The sequence below is a fragment of the Penicillium crustosum genome, assembly GCF_028827405.1.
Source record: "Penicillium crustosum strain IBT 35664 chromosome Unknown utg000004l_segment0_segment0, whole genome shotgun sequence".
Lineage (NCBI taxonomy): Eukaryota > Fungi > Ascomycota > Eurotiomycetes > Eurotiales > Aspergillaceae > Penicillium > Penicillium crustosum.
This window is the reverse complement of record NW_026623125.1, coordinates 369,498-390,560: the sequence shown is the minus strand read 5'-3', so window position 1 is coordinate 390,560 and position 21,063 is coordinate 369,498. Positions and strand designations below refer to the sequence as shown.

Below are 21,063 nucleotides of genomic sequence, written 5' to 3'. Positions count from 1 at the left end.
CACATTCACCAGGGTTTGTGTCGCCTGATCACAGGATTGGTCTCAGATGTCTCGCTCGATGATTCTAAGGAGCGGAATAGGCAATGGGTGAGCGATAAGTGAACCGTTTGCCTTGCAGAGTGGGGTGTCCCTCCTCAACTCTCCTCAAAGACAGTATTGGCCAACAGTGATGACGACGCTGCCCATGGAATTAGAAGTGAGTCTATCCAGCCCTTGCCCGCAAGCCATAAGAATACAGAGCTTGATTCTGGTGTTGAAGATGTCTACCGGTGGAGGGATACCGGTCCGTCAGGATGCCGTTCAATGAGTGGCTACCCAATGATGTTTCCGTATTAACAATACTCGAATTAAGGAAGGGACTGTATGCTGTAATTTCGAGTGGGCCAGGAGGTATGTCTGTGAAATTCCGTTCCAACAAATTAGCAAACGTCTTGGAAGCTTGAAGAGGCCTTTGCTTAGTATCGACTCGAGATCGAGGGTGAACTCACACAGCTTGAAAGACTTCCTATCAACTGGTCCACGGCTAGTAAAATTGAGACAGTAGATAGATAAAAATGGGGACACCGGGACGGAAAGTCACACTCCTTGAAAGGTCGTCGTCCGAGGAACAAGACCAAGAACGAGCCGCAACAATCGTGACTCGGTACCTGAGGCAACGACGCGTTCCTAAGGCGCGTAAACTCCTTACTCATCAGGCATCAGGGGTGTTGATTGGTCAAGCGGGATACAGCGGGGCTAACCATGGAATCGTCTCGAGTTCGATCTATGAAAAAAAGAAAAATACATACACACATCTCTACATAGTAAAGCAAGGGATTCATATATGTACATCCACACGTATGCTGGATTCAGTTATTATTTTCTTCAACTACTTACTCCCGTACGGCTTGCTAACATCTTCACTCCGTTTGAAATCACCCTTCAGTGCAGTATCGAACACTTGTTCCAGTCGTGCGAGCGCTTCATCCGATACCTCTGTGACAGGTCAGAATTTGAGTCATGCATTCCCAACCCTAAGGTAGATCGAGGAAGCACTTACGGTAATGAACCACAACGCGGCCACCCATCAACCTCAGCCCTTTTTGCTGTCCAATCTCTGCCAGGTCATTTGGCCCCACTCCTGATGCCTCGAGATCCAACCAAACCATGTTGGTATGCAGGGGGTACTCCAGCTTCCCACCGCGGCTGGTCCACAGATCGGCTACCCGCTTCGCCATTTTATGTGTTGCTGCAAGCTTTCCAGTTTGGCCTTTGGGGTCTGTGCCAAAAGTTTCAGTAAGTGCAACTCGGGCCGCAGCTGCAATCACGCCCGTCTGTCGAGCGCCGCCACCGATAGATTTGCGGAACCAGCGCGCTTTCTTGATAAACTCTTGGGAGCCCACGATGATACTTCCAATGGGTGCCCCTAGCCCCTTCGAGAAGCAAAGACTAACGCTATCAAACAAACTTGTATATTCAGGCAAGCTACCAGCTCCGGACACCACGGCCTCCCACAGCCGGGCACCGTCCAAGTGAACCTTGATGTCATTAGCATGAGCCCACTCCACAATGCGCTTCACCTCAGCGAGCGGCATAATCATCCCATCCAGGGTATTCTCCAAACTGATCAATTTGGTCGGACAATAATGGATATTATCACCCAGCACAGCATGCTTCTTAATATCTTCCAACGTCAAATGTACACCATTTTTGGGAATAACAGGGGTCATGGTGGCTCCAGTCCAAGCGCTCACACCACCAGCCTCATAGCAAATGATGTGTGATCTATGATCGCACAACACTGAATGGGGTGGCTGCGCGAGATGCGAACGAATGGCCACCTGGTTTCCCATTGTCCCGGAAAGGACCAACAAACTATCCTCATGCTTGGTAATCTCGGCGACATAGCTTTGCAGCTCGTTGGTAACTGGATCCTCCTCGAACACATCATCAAGAAGAGTTGTTTGGCAGATCGCTTCGAGCATCGATGGTGTAGGCTTCGTCATTGTATCGCCTGGCTCAGATTAGCTTCAATTCCGTCATTCCCTTTCCCGGTCGAGTCATACTTCGAAGGTCGAACTCGGCAGCTCCAGCCCCATGCCAGGCTGTGGGCTTCTTCTCGGTGGTGCCAGCGACTGCCGAGGCACGAGTCAGGGCATCAGTAGAGAGTTGTGCCATGGCAACTGGAAGGATTATTTTTCGTCCGCGTGGGGCTATTACTCGAAGTGCCGAGGAAGGCCGACAGACCGGATGCAACAAGCGATTCATGGATGAGTTTTGCGACAGCAAGCGCAGATAACTCGAGGAAATTGGGGAAAGAGGGGGGCGACACGTGATCCGGGGACAGAAAGGATGCTACCATTGTGGAACCGGGCAATATAGATATCGCCGATGTGTAGCAGATCATATTGGTTATCGGGGGATAAGCCACACAATTTATCCCAGTCCAGGTCCACAACCTAAAAGTCGTGTTTCACCTATCAGAAATGTATACATAACCTGTAACTCGCGGCCTCCGCGGCTATGACGCCACTGCAAGTACCCCTTATCGATAACCAAATTCAGACTAGTGCGGCCAACGGACGGCCTCGACCGCTGAGTCAGCTTTGGCTGGCCGCGGGCGGGCCATGCGCTTCAGTGGTTCAAGCCCGCACAATCTTACGGACTCTCTAACTACTCACACTGGTCGCGCAAAGATGGATCTTTCCCATCTCACACGGCCTGGCATTTTGTGTCAGTGTGCTCGGTGCTCCAGCTCGCTGGCTGCACTAGAGAATGAGTGGGCCAAACTATCTAATGCCTACTCAATCCCAACGGCATGGCTCAGTGTCGACCTCCATCGCATCGCCGTTTCTTCAGAGCGGAAGCAAATCCCTCAAACATCTGATATGACACTTTTACGTGGCCGTGTTATCCAAGAAGTGTCATGTAAACTCTGTCAGCAACGGATGGGAGTACTTTGTCCACTTGACAACGGGTAAGTCGCTGTGGACCAAGACTGGCGCTTCCCACTGCTAATCTGCTCTTAGGATGAATATTCTATGGAAAATGTCGAAAGTTGCCTTTAGGGAGATTGTTACCATGCGAACGGTAGAGCCCGTCTTCAAACAGGGGGCCCTTGAACGACTGATTTGTCCCCCAAAAGAACCTCCGCGCCGAAACCCCGACCCCGTCCAGGGCAGCGCTCTAGTGCCAGCTGGCTGCACAGACACCACCATCCTCGATCCCTCTATGCAAAAACAGATGCTCCACCAGGGCAGAAGCATTGATCAGATCTCCAACTCAGTGAACAACCTTCAAGACACAATGTCAGATCTCAAACATTCATTTACAGCACTTCGAATTGAGTTGAATGGACCGGGTCGAAATCTGGGTGAAGGCTCCATACTGCAGGGACAAGACTTTGACATGATTGCTATGGTTCTGAAGGAGCTAAAGTCCAAGTCTGACGAAATCGAGAAACTGAAGTTGGAGATTGAGGCGCTGAAACTGAAGAATCGCTACATGGGAGTGGCCCTGCCACAGCAGCAGGAATCATTGGCGGTAATCAACATGAACGCTGCGCTCCCCGAAGTTCGGAGCCCCGGTTTGCTTCAAGCGGGCCGGAAACGTAACTGGCCTGAAGCATTCCCAGGCGATCGCAGTCAGGCAATCGCGGACTCGTTCGACGAAGACGATATGATGGACGAAATATCGCTATCAGATCCGCCGATGTATAGCTCTCGCGTTCCTCTCAATGACGAACGTCAGGCTACAATTACCAATGGGCCCCCGGCACAAGAGCAACCGAGGTCCCTGGAGGTGCATATGCATCCTCGAGAGCCCCAAAGCACCTCTAACTCCCTTCAATGCCAACCCTATACCCTACAGCAAACCATAGCTAAGCGCCCACGTCTGGGTGCGCCGATTGAAGATAGCCCCCACACAGCCCCTCCAGAGTCCCAAGCTGTTCCTCAGAAAAGACCGCCTGGCAGGCCGAGGAAATCGATCAGCCGACCCATCATCCCCGATTCCACCGAATCACCCAGTACCGCTCCTTCTAGCACCCAAGGGGATGTCGAATCAAACGGCCAGCAAAACATAGTGCGACGTCGCACGTCTCGTCGTAGCTTGCGTGCACAATCCCTCGGTCCAAATATCAACCAAGAACTTGTGCAAGACGACCAGCAGAAGTCACAAGAATTGACCAGACCCCCTTTAGAAACTCACACAGCGCCCAACAAAAAGAGCAAGCGAAATACTGGTTCCCCCAATGGGAAACGAACTGGTGATCCACACGATGATGGAGATGAGGCCGCTATGAATGAGAAGCGGAAAGCTAAGGTCGCGGCGCGGGACGTCATGGCCAAAATGGCTTTACAGCACGAGGAGGCCTTGGAGGCCGAGAATGCACGATAAATTGTCGGCGATTATCATTCACATGTACAATACACAATACACAAGACATAACTGTATTATGACCAAAACCCCAGCTACAAATGATTGGTAGGTGCGAGTAGTTCCTAGCCAATCTCGTCGATCCCTGTTTCAGTCTGTCAAGCTCACTCATAGTGGGTGGCATGAAGCGTGAGGGGAAAGCATCATATACGAGTTAAATGCTCCATTTCCCCTCCTTTCATATAGTTGGCAGATGGATTTAAGGTTGTACATGTCCCGACTGATGTGACGGCCGACAAGGATTGGACTGCTACAGTGCAACTGGTCATAAAACATTAACTCAGACGGAGCATCAGATAGCCCAATCTAAGAACGAATCTCCTCAAGCGCAACGTAGATGCATTTTTGCTACTGCACAAGGCCATTTACACTATTATCGCCATAAGGAAAAATCACATATATCGGTAGAGTAATTGGAAATTGGATTCCCAAGTTATGAGGGAATATATCCTAACGCACTATCATATCTCATTAAAAATCATTATTTTTACTCCACAATGTCCACAAACACTGTATGAGTTGCTAGCGAGTCGAGATGAAGTTCTGCGAATCAGACTCTTGTTGACTGAATGACTGAGGGAATGCTGCGATGCCACCAACGATGCCAATGGCCATAAAGGCAAGGGAGATGAGAGACCAGATGACTCCCCAGCACTGGGAAGATCCACCATACCTCTTCGCGAAGACGCTGGCATCAGAGCTGTTTACTTTGCGAAGGATGAGATCGTCGCACTAGAGGACAGGTTATTAGCAACATAAATCAAGAGAGTGTAACTGGTACTTACAATATCCCAAACACTGTACAAAGCAGACATGACACCAATAAACAGCTGCAGAGCAATGTGAATTAGTATAAGTCGACAACGGAGGGAATCGAAATGTCAAACATACCACGACCCAGCGCAAGGCCTCACCATGGACAATGAACCAGCATGCCACCAACAACCCGACTGCAAGAAGAACAGTCATGATAGTCAACCAGTCTCTCCGTGCCCACCAAAGGGTGAGCAGAAAGCAGACACCAAGGATGATGCTGGCAACCTTGCTGGCGACGATATTAAATCCAGCGAAGATCAATAGAGCGCCGATGATTGATGATCCCAAGTACCCAGCAGGCAGAGTGATAGCACTCATACCGCCTTGCATGACAGTGACACCACCTTCATGTGGATCCAACGAGATAGACTTGACTTTTCCACCGGTACAGCAGGCAGTAATCGCATGGCCGAATTCATGGAACGCAATTACTAGCATCTATCAAGGGGTTAACCACAGGTTGTCAATATAGGGCTACTGGTATTTACCTTGAAGGGCCATAGTACCCAACGGACATATGGTAGATTCCATAGAAGTGCAATGATAACAACATATGCTGCCATCACCCCTAAAGTGACAGCCTGAGTGTGATTGACACTCAAGCCACGCCGGGCCAGTTGGTGCGGGGCCGTTTCCACCGCGCTTTGGGCTAGCGCTGCATATAGGGCTGGCATGGTGTGCGATAAACAGGGTCGGAAAATCGAAGTATGGAAAAATGCAAACTTGCGAAATGACCGAGAAAGTGCAAGTGGGGTTTATTTAAACTCTTAAAGAGGTCATCCACGCGTCCCTATAGGGACGCGCATGCCACTTGTTGTTTTTCGTGGCGCAGGTGGCTGATCTGCCGTGGCTATTTTTAGTGGCTTGGCCCGCTTGGCCTTTTAGGCTGAAGTGTTTGATTCTCTTTCATACTACCCTCTATCAAAACATTGTTATTTACAGATAAATGCAGAGCTTCGGAATAATCTGTAATGTGTGATTCTTATAAGAGATAAAATCATCTAAAAATGTAATGTGGGGATTGCACCTGCCAACTGGCTGGGGTTATATATATATAGTGAAGATGTGAGGAAGCTGCATTTCATACACTATGGAAGCAAACACCTTGCATCCTTAACTGGTCTTTATCACTTCACTCACCATTCAATCTCAATCACTAGTACATCTCAATCTTACATCAAATAAAGGACCGATTGAGTTCTTTGGGATGTACAAGATTAAGATGGTGGTTAACAATGGTAAATCTTCAACGGCAGCCACATGCAGCGTAGCATCGAGATCAACTTCGAGAGGAAGTACGCGAGCCTCCACTTGCAGAGAAAAGTTGGGAAAAGCTTAGCGAGACTTCAGATGTTCTGTTCTCAATCGCCCGGGCCCAATATGATGGGGTTCCTATGCGGAATCCTCCCTGCTTGTCCGGCCTCCGCTGCAGCACGATCTTTATGTATATGTTGGCCAAATACACATCGCGATGGCCATTTTACAGAGTGGCTGCAATGCTTTGTAATCCCCGGCACTGGAGCCTGGTCAATGAGGTCGTGAACCCAAGCAAAGACCGCAAACTCACTGAGATTGCTTCCCGCCACGGGATTGATCAAACGGACTTTGAGCGAGTAAGCCGCCAGCTCAGGCGGCTTTGGCCTCTATTTTTATGAATACCACATTATTATGTTGGCTTATGTCGGCATGGTACACAATGCGATTATGTGACATACTCTGCATGTTGATTCACTTCCTTTGTTTCCTTTTTACTTCTCAATAGTAGGTTCATGATTGAATTCTCCAAAGAAATAGTCTGTATGATCAAGTAGGACGCCTCTTCCCCTTGAAGATCAAGTTTAGTCAGCCCCTGTTCCTCCTGACCTGTTACCTTCAGAATTCAAGATGCAACCTTTTAGAATGATGCACTCTAATGCCCGTCCCCACCTCATCAAACCGCAATCCACCCGATCTGGGCCTTCCAATTGTGCAAAACAAGTCATTATTGGTCTGTATGGCCTCCCTGGCGCCGGGAAGATCTTTTGGCTGGGCAATCTCCAGACAGCACTGGGCAACGATGACTTTAGGTTCTACGATGGCAGTGATGCCATCGCGGCGGTAACTCCCGGGGGCGATGAGATATTGACCAATATCAATCGTCTGGAAACTGTCATTATGTTGGACGCCGACAAAACATTGGCTCAGGAAGATAGGAGTGCTCATCTGGGAGCATGTCCGCGCTGCCTCAGACGAGGGGGTGTGTAGCAGCCCTCTGAAGATTTTGTTTAGCAGTCCCCTGGGATATTCGTATACTGCTTTCCGCGAGGTAAAACTGTTGTATGAAGAGGCACTTGGGGATGTGGAATTTGAGGCTTGCTGCCAGACTGTAGCATCATTGATACACATTCATAGTGATATTAAGCAGCTCTTGCAGGTGGTTGGCAGCACCAGCTATGTCCAGGCAGTCGCCGTTACCTGCGGAATCCGATCTGCTCGGGAGAAGGTCCTTGAAAGAGAGGGTCTTTCGCTAACAGTCAAAGTAATTGGTGATGGCTGGCTGCGCAACGGCCTTCTTGTGACGCACTCTCTCAAGGCTGAATTGGTCAGTCACCTGTATACTGTTCAGGGGCTTCATATCATTGCATTTGGGGATAGTTCCCTCGATCTGGAGATGCTGAAAGAGGCACATGATGCTATCGTCGTCACCGGGGAAGAGATGACACGAAGCAAGAGTATGGAAAAAGCGTTGGTAGAGGCTATTGGAAAGAATGGGTTCCAGCCGCGTCAGGCGGTCCTACCGCAACACGTAACACCACGTCTCGATACCATTCGGCTGCCCTCTGTGCGGTTGATAGATCAGCATTTCATTGATTCAGTCCTCGCAAGATACAAACGTCCGTATGTCTATAACCCCGCTGGACGTTTGGCCAAGCTGCTCATGACACCAATGCGCAATGCATCTATTTCAGGACCTGCCTTACGAGAGGTTCATCGGAGACTCGGATACTATTTGGCGGCAGAATTCTGTACCCACATCATTGGCCTTGAAGTTTACCCCATTCCGCATGTTCAAGGTTTTCTGACTGATGGTTATCGACTCGTGAATGAGGAAGAAACATTGATTGTGCCGCTCATGCGTGGTGGGGAGGCAATGGCCTTCGGGGTCAATCAGGCCTTCCCGCTCTGCGTGTTTCACCACGCGAAGGTTCCCAATGGCCTCCATCAAGACCACCTGAGGAATATGGTCACAATCATACTGGTTGACTTTGTGGTGAATACTGGCAAATCAGTACTGGAATTGATACGACATATCCGAAGTCTCCATGCGACCATTCCCATTGTGGTGGTTGCTGGGGTGATAGCGGATTCCACGAGTAGAATTGCTTGGTCCCTCGGTTGATTTACCGGACTGCACTTTGTCGCCCTTCGTTTTTCGAAGAACTAATTCATCGGCAGAGGGGTGACTGATACTGGTAATAGGTTGCTCAACACAGTGCATATGGATTGATCAGATTGCTTTCGACGGCAAGTGTCATCTCGGTGGTTTCTCATGGGTGAAAGTGACCATCGAATCCTTGTCTTCACCTTTCGAATTGTCTAGGGTTCAAAATTCCCAAATGAAATGAGAGTTGTGTTCAATCTTCAAAGTCCATGTCTTGATTTGGAGTGTATAACTGCCTAGGGCCCGAGTCGCTAAGTGACTGACAAGATCCATTTTAAATACAATAAATACAGTAGATCCCTGAAAATTGGAAGAAGTAGTTTCAAAATCTCCAATGAAAAAGGTATGTTGTTACTACCTGCCAGTACTACTAAACCCCGCATTTCGGGGATTGGGATCAACTTCACCATTGCCCCTTGGGTCTACAAAGTGAGATTCACGTAAATGCGGGGAGAACTTGTCTCCTACCAACACTCCATCACCATGCTCTGCGTGCTCCCACTCCTAGTAGCACTTGCAGGCGATACATACTCCCTGGTAACTACGGAGACGAAGACAGATACAACCTACCACAGCAATGCCGGTGTTCTCAAATATGTTAACCCCCTCATCGGCACCTATGGAACAACACCAGATGGCAATGGCGGCATGATTCCATCGGTCAGCCCTCCCTTCGGTATGACCCGGTGGACACCGCAGACCCGCGAGAACTTCATCTCGCAAGTGCCCTACGGTGACAGCGACCGTCTGATCCATGGATTCCAGGCCACGCACCAACCCGCTATTTGGATGGGCGAGGCGGGTCAGGTTGTACTGACACCGGGGATTGGCGAAGTGCAGCCGCTATTTCAGAACCGAGGCTTGCAGTTCCGGAAGAAGGATGAGAGGAGTACGCCATATGTTTATGAGGTCCTTGTTGATGCTGCTCAGCTCTTGGACCGTGACTGGAATGCCACAGCTGAGGCTGCAGGTGACGGGCCTGTTCCCGGTGGTGCGGGCTCCGTGCCGGATGAGGTGAAGGAAGGTGCGAATGGACGGACGCGAAAACGGCAGATTGAGTCTGTGCTTCGTAGCACAGATAGTGATGAATATGAGCGGTCAATTCAGGTATATATTCGTTTTTTTTCATCCTCGGCACGAATTCTTTCTGATAGTTTTCAGGTTTCCATGTCTGCAGATTCTCATGTAGGCCATCTTCGATTCGACTTCCAACACAGCTTTACCAAATTGAATGATGAAGAAGAACCGTGGGTGTTTATTCAAGCATCGCGTCGGAACTGGACAGGCGAAGTCCATATTGACGTGAACAGTCGGGAGGTCTATGGCTATAACACCGAGCGTCAGGATTACCTCCTTGGGCCGGACAAAGCACCATCGTTCAAAGGATATTTTGTATCTCGGTTTTCCGAGCCGTTTACTAAATTTGGTGTGGCAAATGGAGGCTCGATTACAAAGGATAAGATCCACCGACATGGGAATTCCACTGGTGCATATGTGAAATTTTCTAACTCGACATCCCGTGTCGAAGTGCGGACTGGTGTTTCCTACATCAGCATCTCCCAGGCACGGAAGAACCTTGAGATCCAGGCTCCAGATGAGCACACCTTTGAAGATACTGTTGAAAAGGTGAAGTCGGCCTGGCTTGAGAAGCTGGGCAGGGTATCCATCGAGGGCATCAACAAGACCCATCCGGATAACGACCCCCGCACTATTTGGTATACTGGTCTGTTTCATGCACTCCAGTATCCAAGTGACTTTTCCGAGCCAACATCAAAGAAGGATGGTGCACCGCGTATTTTCTACTCGGGCTACACTGACAGTGTTCACACCGAGAACGACTCATACTACCAGTCCTGGTCAATTTGGGATACATACAGAGCCGAGCACTCGCTCTTGACCATTTTCGCGCCGGAACGGGTCAACGGCATGATGCGCTCCTTGCTACGCATTTTCGATTGGTCCGGTTGGTTGCCGATGTGGGCCAACCTGGTCGAGACGAATATTATGATCGCGACAAATGCAGATGTCATCCTTGCCAATGCTCTGGAGCGAGGATTTAGGGGCTTTGATATTGGCAAGGCTTGGCAAGCAGTCAAGAAGGATGCATACACCCCGCCTGATCACGATACCGATACCCTGTACTATGATCGTGAGCCGGGCACTTCATATGAGGCCCGTGCTGGACTCACATCATACATGAACCAAGGCTGGGTGTCTAATGATGGCTGGTCCGAGGCTGGTAGCCGCACATTGGACTACTCATTCAATGATTACGCCTGCTCGGTTGTTGCGGCGCACGCGGGAGAGAAAAACGCCACCGGGCAAGCCCTCAAGAAACGAAGCGGAAATTATGCGTATCTTTGGAACAACGAGACTCAGTTTATGCAAGCCCGAAACGCGAACGGGACGTGGGCTAATAATACCTTTGGATGGACCGAAGGCGATGACTGGGTCTACACGTTTGATGTGATGCATGATGTGAAAGGACTGGCTGACCTTTTTGGTGGTCGTGAATCCTTCCGGAATAAGTTGGATGCGCATTTCCACGGCGGTCACAATGATCATACCAACGAACCAAGTCACCATGTACCTTATTTGTATTCTGCTCTTGGCTATCCCAACCAAGCAGCTGAGATAATCAGGGACATTGCTTGGGAGAACTACAACACAACTAGTGGGGGACTCGGTGGAAATGAAGACTTGGGACAGATGAGTGCTTGGTATGTCTTCTCCGCGTTGGGGTTGTATCCTGTCAACCCTGCCAGTGACGAGTATGTCGTCGGGACACCATTCTTTGAGGAAGTGTCCATCCGTCTTCCTAGTGGAGCGAGAACTGGTGGAGCTGTCACCAATGGTAGAGAGAGGAGGCTTGAAATTAGCGCTCCGGGGGCAACCACGAAGCCATACATTGGTGGTTTGAAGGTTGATGGCAAACCTGTCAATGCCCCTATTTTGAAGCACAGTCAGATTGTGCATGCGGGAAGAATCGAGTTTGAAATGAGTTCTACACCTACCTCCTGGGGAAGTCGCCCCTTATGGGAAACCTGATACTAGGAGCGCGTCCAAAAGCACCAGGGAGATAAAGAGGAAATCAAGACTTGAGATCCCAACTGGAGGTAGCGATCACTAGTTTTGACAATTGAAAGGTCGCTTCGTATTCAAATTGTTCATGGGTGCGAATCTGTTAGTCGAGTACTTTTTTCCAAGGTCCATTTCCCGCGTTCATCCATCGACTTCCTGCTCCGTTGGGATTAATCAATCGCCACATATTCCCTGCTAGTTTGATCCTTCAGCATACCCATGTCGATTTTGCATTTTATTCAAATGTATAATTGGCTCTGACGATCATTTCCGGAACCCCTCATTGATCTTGCATCACCTCATTCGCATGATCTGTTGCAAACTATTGCGCCATAGTACATGCCGTCTCCCAACTGAACACATAATTCCTTGGCCATTGATAAAGTTCTACCCCATCAGCTTTCTAACTGGCTGCGAATTTATTCCTCCGTTTTCTCGTTGCAACCTCGCGATAACATTTAACTATATCCGCTGGAAGCTACCATGCACGATACCCAACAAGGATTAGACCGCGCATCAGGGCAACACCAACTGAAGCTAGAATTTAACATAAAACGCCACAAGGGCCAAAATTCCTGTCGGTCTTTCGGTCTTATCGTGTTATTATAGTTTCTGGGCAGATGATGCCTGCCGCTCCCCTGACCGCGCCCCAGTTATTATGGGGGGCCCAAGTTCAACAAGAGTATATATACGTCCCACGTCTCGCCATGTGTTCCACGAAGATCCCAGTTCTCCTCCACGTTCTTCCGGTCTACAAATATGGGTATTCCCTCTCCCGTACGGGAACATACAGAGCAGCTCCCCCAATATGACAGCAGCGATAGTGATAGTCTCCAATTTACCACCGAAATCGGTGGGAACACATCCAAGGCCACATACCAGGAGGCATCAGGAGCGCCCGTGGAGGTCAATTCCCCGCTGGGGTATTCGGTCGGCTGGGTTACTGTGATTTTCTTGAATTTGAGTAAAATGATTGGAACGGGAGTGTTCTCAACGCGTACGTACAACTCAACAGTGACTGGGTTGTCGGAATATATGCTTACATACAGCAGCATCGACTGTCCTCAAAGGTGCCGGCTCTGTTGGTCTTACATTGTTCTATTGGGTGATAGGTTATTTGATGGCATCTAGCTCTCTATCGGTCTACATGGAATTCGCATCGTCCTTCCCCAGTCGGTCTGGTTCGGAGGTTGTTTACTTGGAACAGTCGTACCCCCGACCCAAGTACTTCTTCCCTACTGTCTTTGCAATGCAGACGGTACTTTTCTCATTTAGCAGTAGTAATGCTGTTGGTATGATTGCATTTCTGGTGAAGGATGAAGTAACGATATACTGACCTTATCTAGTACTGTCCCAGTACCTCTTCAAACTTGCGGATTCGGAGGCTACTCCGTGGAAGTTGAAGGGAGTCGCTGTAGCTTGCTATAGCGTTGCAGTACTTGGTGAGTGATAATTCTTATTTGTATGTGATACGTGCTAATGATCTCGGCACAGTTCTTGCGTTTCACACCAGATGGTCTTTGAGACTGGCAAATGTCATCGGATTGGTCAAGCTATTGACATTGATATTGTACGTGCTTACTCGCAATGTACTTGTGAGACAGATATATTTAACTGGCAGAGCTGACCGAACTTAGCATCGGGATAACCGGCTTGGTGGTTCTCGGAGGTCATACCTCAGTGAAAGACCCCAAGGCAAATTTTAGAAATGCCTTTGAAGGTACTAGCGGTGCCACGGCCTACGGAGCAACTAATGCCTTGACCAAGGTTTGGTTCTCCTTTGCGGGCTATGAGAATGCTTTCAATGTTGTCAATGAAGTCCGGGTATGTCTTTCACATCATATTTTGCCGACCTTTTGGTCTAACTCGCATTAGAATCCTACCAAAACCTTGAAGTGGAGTGCTCCACTCTCATTGGGAGTTACGGCAATTCTATATGTCCTGGCCAACATTGCGTATTTTAGCGCTGCGAGCAAGGAGGAAATTCTAAACTCGAAAGTCGTTGCGGCTGGTGTCTTTTTTGAGAAGGTATTTGGAACTGGTGGTGCATCTAAGGCGTTGAATTTCCTTATCTGCATGAGTGCTTTTGGAAATCTCCTTGCTGTGCTCATTGGGCAGTCGCGTATGCTGAGGGAGTGTGGAAGGTCAGTGATGAAACACTTTGTATATTTTGGAAGTGACATTAACCCTTTGGATATAGACAAGGTGTTTTGCCTTTCACTTCATTTTGGACTTCCACGAGACCATTCGGAACACCTCTCGGTCCCTACTTTGTAAAATGGAGCTTAACCGTTATAATGATTCTGGGGCCGCCCGCTGGTGATGCATTCAGTTTCGGTACGTCCTCGTCTCCTTTCTGACCTGCTGTTTGATGACTGCATGGGAGCTAAAAAGACCGTCTGCTAATTTTGGAAAACAGTCGTGGACCTCGGAGTTTATGCATCAAGTTTCTTTGGTTCAATCCTCACAATTGGCCTGGTGGTCACTAGAATTCGTCGTGCACGCCTCAATCTCCCACCACCGGACTACCAAGCCTGGCACGTTACCGTGGCATTTGCAATTCTCTCGAATCTGTACATGGTTGTGATGCCGTGGTATCCGCCGAGTACTGGGGCCAATGGGGGCGATGTGAGCTTCTGGTATGCAACCTATTGCGCGGTTGCCCTTGGAATGTAAGTTGTTGCTGTCCTCACTCATCGTTGGTATATATCGCTGACTTGACCCACCAATACAGTATCGGGGTGTGTGGAGTTTACTATTATGTCTGGATCAAGCTCCTTCCTAAACTCCAAGGTTTCAAGTGGGAGCAAACCGTTCTCAAATTGGATGATGGTGCTCTGGCACATCGGCTTGTTAGGGTGCCTAAGAGGAATACCTGAGAGACATCACTAGGCGACTCTAACAACTGGTGCATATGATTAGTATCTTAGCGAACTACTCTGTAAATTGATATTATCACTATTCCAAGGCAATGTCACCCTATCTACGGCGTACGTATGCAAGTAAATATCATTTTAGCGTTAAAGACGTGATCTCAGCAACATTGTGTGGAGCCTGCCCCACTTCCCCTATGGCCGGGTATTCCGGGGCCGACCCGTTCCCTTTCCAGCCACATCAGGGACCTCGGCAATGCCAATATTTACCCACGACCTACTCCGTACAGATGAAAAGCTACCGGTATTGGTCTGGCCTATCGAGGGGCTGAGATTAATCCAATCCCCGTATTATATCTCATCAAGGCCCATCGTTGATAGGGCGCTCCACGATGAGCCGCCGGGCTATCGGCTCTGGAGCCTATTTCTCCGTGAGCGTTTGGTATCAACAACTAATGGTATGAAATTTGGGTGATCACTATTAGAAACTTGGATGGTATCGTATTGGATGGCTCAAATCTACAGCCTGCTGACCGATAACACTCGCTTTGGCTGAGATTTGTATCTCGCACCAGTGCTAGAACTAGCGTGGAGGTCTACATCCCCTTGCAAGAATCAAACTTTTACCCACATTTTGTCTGCAAAGATGTATAACGCTAGCCAAAGTCTCCGTTCTGTACGGGAAACCCGCGGTCTTCGTTGTTGATACGCCAAACACCAATCATTTGGATTGCAATTTGTCCGTCGGGAGAATAGCACCTTTATCCACTTCTAACTGTCACAGCAGCGGCCTGTGAGAATTCTCGATAAACAAAACCTCTAACTCTAGTTTTTCAAAACGCCCCAATCGCGCGGGTATATAGTTAGAAGCCCGTCATGCCTTCACAGGCCAAGGCCCACTAGGGCCTCCGGTTTTGACCCATTTCCGAGGCTCCTCGTAGCACACTTGGAGATAGTACATGTATTACTGGTTACGCAATACTGTACATGGTGGAGCAATAACCCCGATGTATTTACTCTGTGTTAATATTATGATTCCCGGTGTAGCCCCTGGGGCCAGTAATTGCCGTTTCCACTATAAGTCCAAGAAATATCTATATATTGAAGAAAAGCATTTGAATGGTCTTGCACATCTCGTCCTGAAACATGCCGAATCAGTTAAATTAGAGTTCCAACTGGTACCTCGTCAAGGAAATAGATTGCATACGGTGGCGACTGTCATTGGGCACCGATATAGACATTCTATACACGGCTTTCGGGACAGTTGCATTCCCGCGATCAGGAGTACAGTTACTTCAATGCGGCTCTCGCATATTGGCCATTACCATGGTTGCATTAGCATTCGGAATTCATGGGCGAATTTAATTGTGGATGATAAGACCGTGGTCAATAATGTCCTCGGCATTAATAAAAAGACCTAAAAGAAGGCCTTGCCAATTCTCGATCCCATGTCCAGTTTGCATGGATTCATGGAACTCGTTGCTAACGGCCAATGCTAGTGGCCATGACTCGACTACATTATAGAGCTTCATACTAGAAAAGAAATTGCTTATGGCGATCAAAATATGTTTGCCCACAGCTTAGTGTGAGCGTGATCGCATGTGCCAGGCACGAACACGGAGGACCTTCCCAAACTTGGCTTTGTTGATCCCACACTTTCTGATTTTACTTTTCTCACTTCTTCAGCCCTTTCCCATCTACCACACTACAACTCTCCAAACCATTCTACCGTGAGTTTTATCAATATATCTTGAGAAAGACTGTTTCACAGTAGCTAACATAGGGACTTGGACTAGGGACGCCTATCTCAACCTTACGAGAGAAGTCAAGACTCATCCACCGCCAAAATGCCAGCGACTGATGGACTTCGTATATCTATCCTCCCTTTTTGGCATCCCACATAACGTGGAATCCATGGCTAACCCGTTTGCAATAGAGCCCCCTCTCACCCCCGCCGAGCGGGCGATTGTGAAATCCTATGGCGGTTGGACATCCTTCATGCAAAGCTTCGGGCTTAAGCCATGGGAGCGTGATGACGCTGAAGAAGGAAAGAGAATTCTGGAGGCCCTTGTTCGAAATGATGAAGACTCTTAATGAGACACTTACGACCGCTCTCTGGATGGGACATGATGATCGCGATACGGGGCATGGGTGTTGACCATGCGTTATTGAGACTCTCCTTCTGACTTTGACAATGCGATACAACCAATTATTTGCATTCTTAGTGATCGCCCATTCTGGTTGCGTAGGCTATGAATCCTACGATCATAACTGTCTTTATCTGCCCAGTGCCTCCATATAATGAACCCGGGCGTAAAACCGTGGAGGACGGTGTGTAGCTAGAGCATATAGGCTGTTTTTACTTTACATTTTACCCAAAAAGAAGATTGGAAAGTCCAAGGCGAATCATCTGTGTGAACCCTCCACGGACGGCTTCAACATTGCCATTGCTATTACAGTGATAAACCTCTACTTCACCACGGCCCAACCGACTATCCTCTTACTATATATCGCAAAGCAGTGTTCCAACTACAAAGGGCCGCCGGAGATAACATTCCAAGGGCTTATGAGATACAATTGCAAAATCTCGGCTTTCTTCCATTAATGACATTAAACACATAATGCGTCACACACATCAAGAGCGCCAGAGGGCAGCTCTGATGGACTCAAAACTTAACCGACCATGACAAAAGACTAATTCATAACCCATTGAACGCCTTCCCGACCCGAAGAACCAAAATCCGTAATCTAGAACGTCTTGCCCGCTGGGTCACCGAGGAACCAATCCGCAAACCCCTTGAAAACCATCGATGTGGTTGTCTGCTCAGATAACTCGTAAAGATCTGAAGAGCGCAGAACAAGGCTTTCACAATCAAAGTAAGACTCCAACAAACGCGCACTTTTGCCCAGAAACGACACGATCAAGATCTGCAAAATATCAAGTCAGCAACCTTTAAAAACCCACAGTTGACGGGAGGAGTCCAAGACTTACCGGTACTATGTTATGGTGAAGTAACCGCACTTTTCTCAACCGACTTAACATCAGACGAAGAATGATCAACAGCTATCCACGGCACACTGTGCTATCCTCCCCCTCCAAGCCATTGTATATGACTGCTTTCAAATGTGGGGATTGCTCTTCGGGAATGTCCATGATCGTGAACACGCTAAAATCAGGCTTGTCATACTTGTACAAATGCTTGAAGGAGTTATAATCACCGGCGCTGTCGAGGGGCATTAGATACTATGAACCGATACAACAAAAACATATATTAGAATAACAATAAAAGATACTGACTTCATCGAACGCCATTGCTCGTTTTCACATCTGAAATTCGCGTAGGAAAAAGCATAACTACTCCACGCTACTTCAAAGTGATATACTCGAGACATTGGATCTGCAAAAGCATCCTTATTATTGAGGTGCTCGACAGATTTGCGAATCAGTTTCTTGGAAGGTTGCGGGAGGTTGGCTTTCGGCGCGAAGAAGTGGGGCTTAAGGTCCGAGCCTTTTTCGAGAGCCATAGACTGGCGCTTGATGTTCAGTTGATCCAGTTGTGACGCGTCGAGTGTATGCAGTATCAGAGCATCGATGGTAGCCTCGAGCGTGATTAGACTCTTGCGCTGCTCCAAATGGATATGTGACTTCTCAGCAGTTGTGTCTGAAGACATCTTTGGTGGTCTCATGGGATGGCTGGCTTGGATAAGAATTTTTAGAATTTGGAAGACCGTGACTGGGACAATTTGGGGGATTTTATGTGGAAGGATCTCAGTAGATGGGGGTTTAATATCGCAGATGAAGTGTTTTGTGGGGTGTGGTGATAGTTGACCCGACGAGACAAGAGATCGTGTTGATAGAAAGTTAGGACTGCTGCCGGCTTTCACGTTTTGGAGAAGTTGGCCACTGTTTCTGCGCAAGATTGGTGATATTGGGCAAAACTGAAAACGAAGAAAACAAAGGGCAAAGTGACTAACCAGTGGAGCGGCGTTGATGATATGGTATATGGAAAGATGCAAAGGTAGCTTGATTTTTCTCCTCATGATATGAAATGTCTCCTCCAATTTCAAGCGGTCATTTGGCAGCAACAATTAACCTTCTATTCAAGACATAGTGACCTTGGAGAAGAATAACTGGTCAAACTGGCAGCTTACCTTGTTATCCAATCATTTTCATCTCCCCAACGTCCACTTATCGTCACCTCCTTGTTGATGCTTCTCTTCAACGTCGTTCTTCTCATTTGATACCACCCTTCTGCAGTTACCCGTGAGTTTATGGTGTCTCAACCCATCTTCCCCGGCAGCCATTTACCCTGTATTCGTCCCAGCACACGATGACCCTACGTCCCTGACAGCACTGTGCATGGACAGCACTTTCACTAAGAAGTGAGTGCTCCAGTGTCGCATTTCCTTTCTTTTGTTTGCATGTCACTAACACCATGATATTCACCAGAGAGTGACAGCCCTTGGTACTTGGGACTACAACAAGTTTGTTTCAACCCCAAAACAAGCCTGTTGCATCCCCGGAATCTGATATTCCACCCTCTGAGAACGTAAGAACACACACGCTTAAGCCATATTGGCAGCACATACTGACATCTTATCATTATTTACAGGCACCAATGGCGCCAAAGTCAATGAGGCCAGCACGACCCACCAAGGTAACCAATTTCGAGCCGGTGGAACTAAATGGGAAGAATTGGGCGAAGTTAGAAGATCATGAGGCCCAGTTGGCAGCATATCTCGGATTTCAGAATACCTCGGACCTTCGAGAATTCGCTATCTCATGGCCAACCTTGCTTGCCGAAAAGTACTTCGCACCAGCAGCTCAAAGGATGACAAAAGCTGGTGCTTTCAAATTTTTATCCAACCCGGGATTGAGAAGCGAAATTGTGGCCGTGGCCGTGGACTCATCTCCTGACTTGGTATGGCCTTGGCACTCAGGAGATCCTCAATACCACAAAACCATCCAGAAACGGAAAATAGTGGCTTGGACTTTGTGGAATATGGTATTGAACGTCAAGCAATACAAGAATACAAGATTTGCGGAGAATCTGTCCCGAACGCAAATTGAACAGGCAGAGTTTTTGAAACGCCATGCATCTAACAGACTCGGCCGTACCTTATCCTTCCCAGAAACCATGGACAACTTCCCATGCCCTGAGCTTGGTCCCTTGACTGATAAGGGGGAGAACGAACTTGAAAGTTACAATCGTTGCTGGGAAGTCCTCCGATATCTTGGCAGTGGGTTTCATAAGGGGAACTGGAAGCGTCGGTTTGCAAACGTGGGGGTTATGAAAAGTGGCCGCATTGTGGACGATTCACACGCCCCATCGTGGATGCAGACCGTCACAGAGAGTGCACTCCCTGACCAATCCCGACCCATTGAGCTCGAGATAGTCTGGGTGCACAACGAAAAAGTTGCGATGTACCACGAAACGACCCTTGCTATTGAGCAAGCTGAGAGCAGACACGTGGCTGTGCCAAGCTCACAATTCACATTTCCCTGGGACCCTCGTGTTTTCCCGGATGTCCAGCAGTTCCGTGACAATATTCGACGTTGCCTAAATTGCGAAGCATTAGGTTTAGATTTGCAGAGCATTCGGGTCCACTGTTATGATGAAGACGAAGATAGCCACGAAGAAGCGGACGCTTTCACCCAGGATTGGACGGAGTTAAAAGCTTTCTTTAACAATTCTCAATATTCGAATTTTGTTCTTGCGGTTTGCCTGGAGCCTTTCGACACCGATGATCTAATGTTCTCTATTTATGAGGATGGCGGTGTTCCCATCGACCCGCTCCTGTACCTTGCCACCCCGAATTCTGAAACTAGTATCGAAAGCGAAACTGCCGATGAACAACAAGCGGGTAACTAGGAGACTGGTCCGTTCTAGTGACATCGGATGAGCTTGGGGACATATCAGCGCAGAGGCAGGCTTGTGGTGTCGCTAGATGACAGTCCATCGGTTCCACCACCCTTGTGATTAAAATCTTGCAACTTTTAAAGAAACTGAACATTTCGATTTATATTACGAGCCTTTTATCTATCCCTGCTGTTAGGGCTACTTTCCCGTAAAATCCATAACCAGGATGAGCTTCAAATCACGATATGGTAACACGAGAGAGAAGGGGTACAACCAGCAAGAACGGGGCTTGCATGTAGGAGTTCCATGGTCTGTGATAATTGTAGGAGCCTTCGCGTAGATGACGTTGTTTTTATGTACTGCCACATGTAGTATGAGATTCAAAACCTTCTCCGGGATAATGCCCGACCCTTACAGGACAGCGGGTATTTCAATCCTCTGTCACGCCAGTCGGGCATAGACAGAGAACATCTATCTGTATTGATAGAGGTTGGAATTAAGGATTTGAGATCTAGAGATATAATGATTGCTCGAAATCCTTTACACAACCCTATTGCCGACCTACCCAGGAAGCCTACAGTTGGGTCATATTACT

The 21,063-nt window shown here is 48.2% G+C and overlaps 10 protein-coding genes across 10 annotated transcripts; 7 read left to right on the top strand and 3 right to left on the bottom strand.

Annotated features, from left to right (window-relative positions):
• Window positions 1–868: 868 nt before the first annotated feature.
• On the bottom strand, window positions 869–2,157 carry N7487_009197 (threonine aldolase GLY1; the record flags this gene model as incomplete). The annotated part of the gene is made up of 3 exons (XM_056876927.1): window positions 869–975; window positions 1,040–1,993; window positions 2,046–2,157. 3 exons carry the CDS (start codon window positions 2,155–2,157, stop codon window positions 869–871), a joined length of 1,173 nt encoding a protein of 390 aa, XP_056725507.1.
• A 518-nt stretch (window positions 2,158–2,675) lies between these two features.
• Window positions 2,676–4,377, top strand: N7487_009196 (uncharacterized protein; the record flags this gene model as incomplete). The annotated part of the gene is made up of 2 exons (XM_056876926.1): window positions 2,676–2,956; window positions 3,009–4,377. 2 exons carry the CDS (start codon window positions 2,676–2,678, stop codon window positions 4,375–4,377), a joined length of 1,650 nt encoding a protein of 549 aa, XP_056725506.1.
• Window positions 4,378–4,920: 543 nt separating this feature from the next.
• On the bottom strand, window positions 4,921–5,906 carry N7487_009195 (M50 family metallopeptidase; the record flags this gene model as incomplete). The annotated part of the gene is made up of 4 exons (XM_056876925.1): window positions 4,921–5,148; window positions 5,202–5,246; window positions 5,308–5,670; window positions 5,721–5,906. 4 exons carry the CDS (start codon window positions 5,904–5,906, stop codon window positions 4,939–4,941), a joined length of 804 nt encoding a protein of 267 aa, XP_056725505.1. The 3' UTR covers window positions 4,921–4,938.
• Window positions 5,907–6,439: 533 nt separating this feature from the next.
• Window positions 6,440–6,887, top strand: N7487_009194 (uncharacterized protein; the record flags this gene model as incomplete). The annotated part of the gene is made up of 2 exons (XM_056876924.1): window positions 6,440–6,470; window positions 6,529–6,887. The coding sequence occupies 2 exons, from the start codon at window positions 6,440–6,442 to the stop codon at window positions 6,885–6,887; spliced, it is 390 nt and encodes a 129-aa protein (XP_056725504.1).
• Window positions 6,888–7,116: 229 nt separating this feature from the next.
• Window positions 7,117–8,611, top strand: N7487_009193 (uncharacterized protein; the record flags this gene model as incomplete). The annotated part of the gene is made up of 2 exons (XM_056876923.1): window positions 7,117–7,388; window positions 7,417–8,611. 2 exons carry the CDS (start codon window positions 7,117–7,119, stop codon window positions 8,609–8,611), a joined length of 1,467 nt encoding a protein of 488 aa, XP_056725503.1.
• Window positions 8,612–9,136: 525 nt separating this feature from the next.
• On the top strand, window positions 9,137–11,701 carry N7487_009192 (GH92 family glycosyl hydrolase; the record flags this gene model as incomplete). The annotated part of the gene is made up of 1 exon (XM_056876922.1): window positions 9,137–11,701. One exon carries the CDS (start codon window positions 9,137–9,139, stop codon window positions 11,699–11,701), a length of 2,565 nt encoding a protein of 854 aa, XP_056725502.1.
• A 792-nt stretch (window positions 11,702–12,493) lies between these two features.
• Window positions 12,494–14,613, top strand: N7487_009191 (uncharacterized protein; the record flags this gene model as incomplete). The annotated part of the gene is made up of 9 exons (XM_056876921.1): window positions 12,494–12,731; window positions 12,787–13,026; window positions 13,081–13,176; window positions 13,229–13,304; window positions 13,372–13,558; window positions 13,610–13,878; window positions 13,935–14,071; window positions 14,154–14,406; window positions 14,469–14,613. The coding sequence occupies 9 exons, from the start codon at window positions 12,494–12,496 to the stop codon at window positions 14,611–14,613; spliced, it is 1,641 nt and encodes a 546-aa protein (XP_056725501.1).
• Window positions 14,614–16,454: 1,841 nt separating this feature from the next.
• Window positions 16,455–16,701, top strand: N7487_009190 (uncharacterized protein; the record flags this gene model as incomplete). Its single annotated transcript, XM_056876920.1, has 2 exons — window positions 16,455–16,476; window positions 16,544–16,701. The coding sequence occupies 2 exons, from the start codon at window positions 16,455–16,457 to the stop codon at window positions 16,699–16,701; spliced, it is 180 nt and encodes a 59-aa protein (XP_056725500.1).
• Window positions 16,702–17,355: 654 nt separating this feature from the next.
• Window positions 17,356–18,279, bottom strand: N7487_009189 (uncharacterized protein; the record flags this gene model as incomplete). Its single annotated transcript, XM_056876919.1, is given in 4 exon segments — window positions 17,356–17,535; window positions 17,600–17,671; window positions 17,687–17,831; window positions 17,906–18,279. The coding sequence occupies 4 exon segments, from the start codon at window positions 18,277–18,279 to the stop codon at window positions 17,356–17,358; spliced, it is 771 nt and encodes a 256-aa protein (XP_056725499.1).
• A 947-nt stretch (window positions 18,280–19,226) lies between these two features.
• On the top strand, window positions 19,227–20,480 carry N7487_009188 (uncharacterized protein; the record flags this gene model as incomplete). Its single annotated transcript, XM_056876918.1, has 1 exon — window positions 19,227–20,480. One exon carries the CDS (start codon window positions 19,227–19,229, stop codon window positions 20,478–20,480), a length of 1,254 nt encoding a protein of 417 aa, XP_056725498.1.
• Between the last annotated feature and the right edge of the window lie 583 nt (window positions 20,481–21,063).